This window comes from Sceloporus occidentalis, unplaced genomic scaffold (genome assembly GCF_023333645.1).
Source record: "Sceloporus occidentalis isolate IW3139 unplaced genomic scaffold, rSceOcc1.0.p SCAF_33, whole genome shotgun sequence".
Classification (NCBI taxonomy): Eukaryota; Metazoa; Chordata; class Lepidosauria; order Squamata; family Phrynosomatidae; genus Sceloporus; species Sceloporus occidentalis.
In genome coordinates, this window is record NW_028317013.1 from 801,653 (window position 1) to 812,023 (window position 10,371).

At 38.3% G+C, this 10,371-nt stretch overlaps 1 protein-coding gene across 1 annotated transcript in view; it reads left to right on the forward strand.

The window, feature by feature from the left end:
• LOC149298307 (adenosine receptor A1-like) overlaps positions 1 to 10,130 on the forward strand; it is a 34,311-nt gene extending 24,181 nt beyond the window's left edge. The window contains exons 2-3 of the mRNA XM_089487488.1: positions 3,876 to 4,421; positions 10,097 to 10,130. Of these exons, the coding sequence (XP_089343614.1) occupies positions 3,876 to 4,421; positions 10,097 to 10,130 (580 nt within the window). The remainder of the gene's footprint in view (positions 1 to 3,875; positions 4,422 to 10,096) is intronic.
• Positions 10,131 to 10,371: the final 241 nt, after the last annotated feature.

The window sequence follows — 10,371 nt, forward strand, 5'->3', positions numbered from 1 at the left end:
CTGTCATTAGCAAGTAAATGGAAAGACTTAAAAGAGATTGGAAAGAGAAAATGAGAAAGAAGACATTCTCAGCAAGATATATTATGTGATGGAAAGTACAGAGGAAATTCTGCAAGATGAAAATAATAGCATATTTATGAAGAATGAAGCGAAAAAAGCCAGCCAATTTGGTCAGGAGAAAGCAAATTGCATACCTAACAGGGCAGCAGATATACTAAACAGTACTAAGTGCATGTTAGAAATATCGGGTCAGAAAAGGGTTGGCAAAAAGGGCTAGGGGTCCATTTGCCCCTGGGAAGCTTAGATTTAAACATATGCCACTATAAAAAGCTTTTTGTGCTATATACATGCCACATATAATCAGTGGGAATTTGACTCAAAAGCACCCTATGCAAGGCCTTTTGATAATTTGCTTTGTACCAAACTTTCTATTGACCATTAAAAGGATTGTTTTTGTATTCTGTACCACTAAGCTATCCGTCAGTGTTTGTGCCACCTCAGGCTGAAATTAGCTAGTACCTGCCTGCTAAATGGTCATTTCCACCTGTTTGTCCACACTTCCCAAGACCCCGTAGACAAATGCTTGCTAAGATGGTTGAATAACCTGTCTTGCAGTATAGTTGTAGACTGCCCTTATGGGTGAGACTAGTCTGATATACCGATGGAGATGTGTGAGCTGAAATGTGAGACTCAACTGAGCAGGGATTCGCCAGTGTCCTCGAACACTGTTTGTTCTCAGCTGAGTTAAATTTTTGTGTGTGTATATATTGTCTTTTGAGAATCTCTTGGGGCGCTTCCCAAGCATAAAGGTGCTGATGATGGCTAAAAGTCGAAATTTCTTTTTTGGGTTATGGGTTCCCTTGTACGAAGGAACTTTGTCTTGGGTTTTGATTTTAGACTATCCATGTGGTTGGGACTTATCTGATATGCTGATGAGGATCTTTCCCTTTACAGTGGCAAAAGAGAGCTTTAATGTAAGACAATCCAAGCAGAGGTTCATAAGAGGACAGTGCTGTCTGTTCTCTGCTGAGTTACTGTCGCATTTTTGTGTATTTATATAGGTGCTACCTACTGTTTAGCTGTTATGTAGATAGACCAAAGACACAATCAGTCTTCGGTGGGGTGAAAACCACAAGTCAAGGTTATAATAAGGCACAGACATTGCACAAATAAACCCACTGGATATGTGTGTGTAAAGGCTTCTAGAGAAAAACTCTGTCTTGTCTAATCTAACTTCCTTTTGTCCGTGTTCTCTGTTTCATTAATTACAAGTGACTTGCAGTACAAGCCCATGATCTCCGTCGTGTTCCAAATGAATTCACAGATCAGTACAGCCCCTGCTGAATCATATAGTTCAGGACACCACTGATTTACCCTTATTATTTGTGAATGGCATAATTGTGGCAAAGACCAAGACTTCAGGGGGTTTTGTGATCTTTAACCCAAGGAATATTAACACTCTAACCTAAGATCTATAATATATCAGGTCAGCTTTTTCTGCGTGGCATCTGAGAAGATTTCATCATAAATATGTTAGAGCAGGAGACAGTTTCTCAACAGCTCACAATCACAAAATAAAAAAATCAGTCATTGTAAGAGAACAAAAGACAATTGGATTAATGTACCAAGCCTGTTTTATCCGATAAAACATCATACCAGCATTTGCCCCGAGGCAGTCATGAAACTGTTCTCTCTCTATAGTATAGTTTTATGGTCGATTGTTATAGTTTGTGGTTTTGTTATGTTTTCAGTAGGTGTTGTGCCTCTCTTTTCCATTCTTGTATCTGCTGGGTGGGATTAACCAAAATTGTAGAATGCTGTTAAGGGCTGTACATAGGCAGAGCAGTGGATGTAGGTTTTTAGGATTCTGAGAGAACATGGATCTAGGAAACGCTGTAAAAATATTACAATGATCTGACTTTATGAGGGGTCTGTATTCACTTGTATAGGTGTCTTTCTCGTCTCATACTTTGATTCTATACCATTCTCATCCTTTTACCCTAAGCATCTGCTGGATAGGCTGAATACCTGTAAAATGTACCCTTTAAATTTGAAAATTACTTTGTTCCGGTCCATTAAAATATTAGCACATAGATTCCAAACATGTACACAACTAGGAAGCTGGGTGAGCTGGTATGGACCCAAGTCACCGATCCTGAGAGACAAAATTGGTTTATGCATGGACTAAGGTCTACCTTGACCCCTTCTCACGCAGTGCCAAAGTATGGAGTATGGACTCAAGTAACCGATCCTGAGAGACAAAATTGGTTTATGCATGGATTAAGGTCTACCTTGACCCCTTCTCACGCAGTGCCAAAGTATGGAGTATGGACTCAAGTAACCGATCCTGAGAGACAAAATTGGTTTATGCATGGATTAAGGTCTACCTTGACCCCTTTTCATGCAGTGCCAAAGACAGCCTCTCTTTCTAACCTTGTCTTGCATAGTGTATAGTCAGGTCATTGAGATGACATTCTGACCATCCCACCACATTACCTTTGTTTTGCAAGGTGAACTTTGGCACTTCCTGTAAGAGAAACATTATGGGGTATGGGTAGTAAAGCTCTAAATTGTAGTATTACAGTAAGGAACCCGTCTCTATAACCAAACTACATACTGCGCCAAGATGTTTTGGTTCAGAAACAATATTCTAAGATGGTCTTCATAGTACATTGTAAATGTATAAGTAATTGTTTTTTACCTCATTCTATTGCCATATGTAAGGATTAAGTGACCATGAAAGTGGAGATAACGCAGAAACAAGACATATGTTTCAAAGATAATTTAATAAAACCTATGCAGTGTTGGCCTGGAGCACTAAAATGTTCAAAAGGCTTCTACAGTGCTACAAATTGAGATGCATATAGGATGAATAATTTATAAACCAAATGAAGCATATAAAGCATGTCATGGTTTAAGTCATAGAAATTTAAAGGGGAAGTGTTGCTGTTACAGTTTCTTGCTCCAAAATTGTTAAATTCTAAATAGCTTTTGCTTTTCTATTGTCAATCAATATAATTCCACATTCTCTCCTAGTCAAGGAGAAAGGCACATGACGGAACGTGCATTCTTCATGGGTTTGCAAGCTAGCAGTATCCCTCGTCGCCAGTCCTTATCACTACACATACACACATATATCATTTTTATGGTTTATATGGCTTGATGAATTGCAATATGTGATTGTGTATAATTATATTTATGAAATTGGGTTATATTATCTATTGTTTGGGTATGCTTTAGACATTCTTTGGAGATATTTATAGTTTGGGAACCAGCATTGTGCCCCATTTTTCTGATTTTTGGTAGTCAGTGTAAGGTAGAGGTATGATGACATGTTACTACTGATCCCTCAACACATCGGGCCCTGACAATCTAAATGAAAATCTGTTGAATGCAGCTAATCTGTGTAGAAAAAATGGCTACTAGAGTCAGGGCCTAAATCCTACGTGTACCCTGTGTGGCCACTCTCCCTTAAAGGAACCCTTTCTAGTGTTATCAAAGAACTTGGATCTGTCACGGCTTTGTTCAATGCAGAACGCAGCTGCTAGGAGAGAAAGTGAAGTTAACATAAGCAGATTCCTAGGGGCACAGTTTGACTCAAGTTAGTCACTGTGAAAGTAGTAATGATGAAAACATAACTTGCTTCACTGATAACCACTTCAAGAAATGGCATTTTTTTTTATTGACTGTGCAACATCCTTTGGGGGAGCATCTTCTTTAGTCTTCTTTTGGGGGATGCACTAGAGTTGATGGGATTAACATATGTGTTTGGGGACTCACTCAAGATATATTTTGCTTGGGTTTGTTAACATCTGTAGATAAACTGACTATGATTTTACATTTTTATGATGGTTAATTTTTCTCTTTTTTTCCAGTTACAAGAGCGTTGTAACAGCAAGAAGAGCTGGCATAGCAATTACAGGATGCTGGGTGCTCTCTTTCATCGTCGGCTTGGTTCCCATGTTTGGATGGAACAACATAGACAACCAAAGGAAAGCACTTAATTCCAGTAGTAGCGATGTTATCATTATTTGCCAGTTTGAGACTGTAATCAGCATGGAGTACATGGTATACTTTAACTTTTTTGTTTGGGTACTTCCGCCACTTTTCCTAATGCTTATTGTGTATCTGGAAGTGTTCAATCTAATTCAAAAACAGCTCAATAAAAAAGTATCTTCCACTTCCAAGGACCCACAGAAATACTACGGGAAGGAACTTAAAATTGCAAAATCCCTTGCACTAATCCTGCTACTTTTTGCTTTAAGCTGGTTGCCACTTCACACCTTGAACTGCATTACTTTATTCTGCCACACCTGCAAAACTCCGATGATCATCACCTACATTGCCATCTTCTTATCGCACGGAAATTCAGCTATGAACCCCATTGTCTACGCATTCCGGATTGAAAAATTCCGAACTACGTTTTTGTACATTTGGAAAAAATATTTCTGCTGCAAATCTGGCAGAGCATTGAACAGACCAAAGACTACAGTCATTGAAAGATCAGCTTCAAAACATATCATCTAGAAATGTGAATAATAAAGGTCTTTTTTTGTATATCACAATATTCACGATAATAACCATAAGTGAAATAACCATCAGTTGTTTAAAATCTTCATTATATCAATAAACCACAGTCATTATATGAAGTGTATGTCGGCTTCAGCATTAAAATGTTTTTATACTTTTATGTTTAAAATATGAGTATTTTATTTATATTTGAATATGTAATACCCAATATATATATATATATATATATATATATATAATCAGTGAGCTTTCAGTGTATAAATATAGAATGTGTCAGCAAGTAAGAACCATTTTTCCCATCTAGTCCTATTCTGTGCAAAAGCTTTTAATATGCATTAATGGTAGATACATGAAAATAGTTTTATATGCAACATTTCAAATACAATTGTTTGAGTAAGTGAACATATCTCAATTTCAGAAAATGCCAGCAAAATAAATTTTTGTTGGGGGGGGGGGACTTTCAACTGCAATCTGAAATTGCTCAAAGTGTACTTGTTACCTAAACACTTAAACGTAGTTTGTCTTCTTCAATTTGACTCTGCATCAAACTGGACTCTTCAATTGTACCCTGCATAAATGTATTCTGCGGTGCTGAGTAGACTTGTACATTACTACAATGAGTTACTACAAAGAAACCTCGGACACTAGCTAATCACGTCTTAGTAGAACTAGTAAAGGGCATTTTGCAACTCTGTTGTGAGAGTGAGAGGATGGTACGTAAAGATAACAGATAACAGAACAAATGTCAAACTCATATTTGTAGGTTTGGTCTTCACACTAGGACTGCTGAAATCCTTTGCTAGCGTTACCAAGATATAAGGCAGCATCTTAAAAATAAATGTTAAGGTAGTGTAAATTGGCATGTTGGTGTCCCAGTTTTGTGGTAGAAGGGACCCCTGACCTATTCTGTAAGCTTTAATGTAAAACTACAGACTTGTTTATCTGGTAAATGTAAAGGAAATGCTAGACAAAAAAAAATGTAGTTATAGCGCCACCAAGTGTTCAGAAACAAGTACTACAAAACATGTTACTGAAATAGTGTGATAAACATATGGACATGGGTATGGCATTGTAGTCAAAAACACTGACCAAACAAATGACAAGCACAACAAAACTGAGTAACATAACTTTAAAATTAATCGGTTACCGTGTATATGTATAATCATTTCACATTATTTTTGGTAATAGGTAAGTAAAACGTTAAAAAACTGAGATAGCCTGGCCATTAAACAACCATACGTGGCATATAGGAATTGACGATAATGTACGTGGTAGGTTCAAATTATATAAGGAAAGGAAATTAAAAGGAAAAGCAAAAGTCCATTGTTAAAACTCCAGAGCTGCGGTGTACCCTCCTGCTTTCAAGGTTTGTTGCCAGTTATGGCGGCATGCAGCAGCAAATCCCTGGCAAGAAAGGTTCACATGTATAGATGAGATTATAAGAAATCTCTTCTTGCATTTATTCTGAAACAAATATTAAAGGGGACACACAACTATCATATTTATTAAAAGGAATATAATGGTTGGAGTGTTCTCTTTGTCAAGCAATGCTTAATAGTTACCCGTAGCCATGTGACATGTAAAGAGGGCAGTCATATTCCTTCCTAGGGCAGTAGTTCCAAGGGGCAAAAGGGTTTACCAAATAACCAGGGGCGAATCAGGCTCCCTGGAGCGCCACTGCTTTATGGGATTGTTGGCAAGATTAGAGATCCATTTTTAAGCAGTCCATATACACTATAGAGGACTGTGCCTAGTTGGTGCATCCTCTATAGAGAACTCTACTGTGCATCCTTAAAATACAATGTGCTGAGATATGACATAACATCTTAACATTCAGCACAGAGGAAAGTAGTCGCAGAGGTAAATGAAAGGAGTAGCTGAGGCTCTGCCCTGGGTCAGGCCTAGGTTGGCCATCCAAGATATATTACTACTGTAGAAACAATAACCCTTCTTACAGTTTCTATATTGCTTCATGTGTAAACATTTTAATGAGATACTAAAATGGATGATATGCTTGGAACATTGCAAAGAATGACATTCTATCTGACAAGGGGAAAAAATAGACCACCTGCCCCCTTTACTAACAAACACACTGGCACACATTTACACTCACACATATACTCTCACAGTAACACACACTTACTCATGCTAACACACACTCCCTCTAACATGAATTCTCATTCCAACATACAAACTCACTCATACATACATACATACATACATACTCCCTCACTCAATTTCCCCTTACCTGTTCGGAGCCATTTTTATAATATCTGCACACTGTGCAATCAGCATGCCCCCCATCACGTAATATCACATTACATTGTGGTGTTTAAACCACATATAAAAATATAACACAAAGGTTTGTCTACTTTAACAGATATTTAATAAGAGACAAAAACACAGTAACATACAATAAATGAGTGACAGCCCAACATACAATGCAACACTTTCCAAGACTAACCTGCAACCTAAAGGTCCAACATAACCCAGCACACCACCGATTACCCCATCCATGCAGGATGGTGGGCAGAGAGAGACTGAACTAAGATTTTGCGTTCAACAGGCATATTGAATCACTGTAGGTGTGCCCTCGTTCACATATCAGGACATGTGATACAGGAAGAGTTCAACTGGCAAAAACATTGACAACAAAACTTATGTCACCACAACATTACCTGCATTCCAGGTCCAAGTTTGAAGAATCTACAACCAGCCTGGGGGCAATTTATGTCAATTATGCTCTACTATATCCTACACTTCAGATTGTAGGCCACACATTCAACCAGGAATAAACTTTCACGTTGACATTCCATTGGCATTAACTAAATATTTTTCTTCATTTCAATTCAAGAAATGTTGTCCATTCCAGAGTAACTCATACATCATCACAATGGTGGCATACTTTTTGCAAAAGAAGTGGCATTTCCCTAGTTTAACCCTTTCATTGAATACGTTTCAGACATACATTCTTCTCAGTGTCACTGTCGCACCAGCTGTTATCTCACATGGTGTGTGCTCTTGCTTGGGATGGTTGTATATCTCTGAGACAACAGCTGGTAAAGCCTAGTGTCAGGTGAATGGCTTTCGCAGGAGCCTCAAGTGACAGCTGGGTCCCAATAGATCAGGATGTATCCTAACTCCAAAAGTTATAAAAAGTATGCCAAACATCTTATCACATATTTCTTTTAAATGTGTTTTTTCACTTAGACAAAACGTTAAGTACCCTCTCTAGCATTTTACGCTTCTTAATAAACAGTGAAAACTACAAACATTTGAATTTTACATTTGCATGTTTTTGTGTTTTGGGACAAATATTCCCATTCCTGGGAAAAGTATAAACAAAGCTACTTTTTATATAATTAAAAAAATACTTCTGGGAAGGGTTTAGACATTCAGCAGAACTAGAAATGCCGTTGGTAATGCTGTATTCGTTATTCAAAGTATAACAGCAAGGGCAGGCTGGTTCAATTCAGTGCAGGGGCTATCCTAGTGACCCAAGGCATATATATCTCGTACCACTAAGGGTAGCTGGCAGTAGTCTCATTCTGCCTCTGTATTTCTGCACTATAAATTAATCCTTCATCCCTATCACTCTGTTCTCACCCTTGCTAAGGAGACCTACTTTACCTCATATCTCATATCCCTAAACGCTTCTTCCATCTACCTTTCTGATCACTCCTTCAGCAGCTCTGGTAGCTTTTTCTTTGGCCTTCCTCTCTTAGTTGGTGTACCCGAAGGCCCATTCCTAACGCAAGATGCAACCAAACCATGTCTTAGCTGGTCTTCCTCATACCTGTCTTGCTCCCTTGCAATTCATGATGAATGTTGCTGCCAGACTTATCCTTATTACCCATCGATTTACTAACACCTCTCCCCTTGTCAGTCTCTTCACTGGTTACACATACGCTTTAGGATGTAAGTTAAAATCCTCACTATTACTATTAAACCTCTTCATAATGGTTCCCCTACTTACCACTCCCTGCTGATATCCAAATACACTCCTACCTGGTCTCTCCACTCATCTGACTCATCTGATCGTGGTCGGTCTTATCTGGTCTTATTTTCACTTCTCGTGTTTGCCAACAAGATTTCTCAAGGGCTGCCCCATTCTGCAGAAAACCCAAAACAAAGTAGTCTGGGTCTAAATGCTGCTAAAGTGCTAATTTAGCCTCTACAATCTGGTTTCTGTTTACGTCATTCTACAAAGGTAGCGCTCACTAAAATCACTTTCAATCTCATTGCCACTAAAAAAAAAGTCATATCTCCCTGCTTCCTCCCATTGACACTGTTGGTCGCCCTCTCCTGTTGCAAAACCTTCATGCTAATGGCATCCATGACATGGTTCTTTCCTGTTTCAAATAATATCATACATTCAGTGTCTTCTTTGCTGGAACTTGTTCCTCTACCCTACTGCTATCTGTTGGTGTTCTGTAGGGCTCAGTTGTAGGGCCTCTACTCTTCTCCATCTATCCCTTGGACAATTGATATCTTCACTTGGCTTCCAGTACCACCTATACACAGAGGACACAGTATTCTACATTTCCTCTCCCAACCTTTCACCCTGTCTTCTTTCCTTACCATAATTACATCATGGATAGTGTCCCATTACCAGAAGCTTACCATCTCCATGGCTGAACTTTTGGTTACTCCACTACCCCCCTGTCCACGATTCCTGTCACAGTTGACAATGCCACAATCCATCCAAAAGACCAAGTCTAGATTGCTTGGTCCCAATGTCCAAAGAACTGAACTCCACCTTGGCATCTGAAGCTTTGCTGTCCTCACACATCTAGATTAGTGCTCCCACTAACTAGCAACAATCCCAGACATACATTTAACCATTCATGGGCCTGATGAGCTCTCAATGCATAGGTGAGCAAGGAGCTCCACGTCTGGGCTCATTGTTTGGGTTGAACCCGAAGAGATCCCCGAGCATGGACACACCATAGGGGACACATTCAGTGTCTTCTTTGAGCTAATCTCATACCACTTTGTACATATTTCCTCCATCTAGAGCTCTCTGTGGTTTATCCCCAAGTGGAACAGTTCCCTTATGCAGAATCAATTTGCCTTACATTTAAATTCTGGACAGCCCCTGTGGTAAGATTAGACTGATATGCTAATGGAGATTTACATTGAACAGGTTATAAAGGTAATAGCAATGTACAAAACAGCCAATCTCAGTACATCTAAAAAATGAAAATTGAATTCCGCAATTTATCGTATGAACCGCAAAATAAAAAAATAATAATTGTAAAAATGTTAATTACATTTCATAAAAAATAATTAATATAATGGAAGGAAGCAGCGATATAATAATGGAAAGAAAACCAATCCTGTTTTCATATAATAAAACTTAGTATTTAATTGCTCTAAGTGATTTAAATTGCATTCTGCCTTCAGCGTTCGGCTAGCATTCCAGTCACATATGAGCTATTAGTCGATACACTTCACTGTTGCTACATTTCATGCTACAAACAACAGCTCGATTCAGTTATTATGTGGTTTTTTTATACACTTGAAGCTACAAACACAAAGTGAGGACATCTTAATCCCAATGCAGGTTTCGCCAAGTCCTGGTTCAATATTTTTTCTAGTTTATAGTTGCAAGTGTAGGATATACTGTATAATAAGTGAACCAACACTATTAGCTGTTGTTTGTAGCAATTAAACTATATTTGGCGTTTCCCTTTTTCAGTTCAGGAAAAAAGGTGTAAAAATACTAATAGTTGATATGTACAACTATACAAAAAAACAAAAACTGTCTGCGCTTCTTACCCTAATAAAGTTGGCAACAAATATATAAACATAATATAAATGAGAGGTTTTGGTTATATG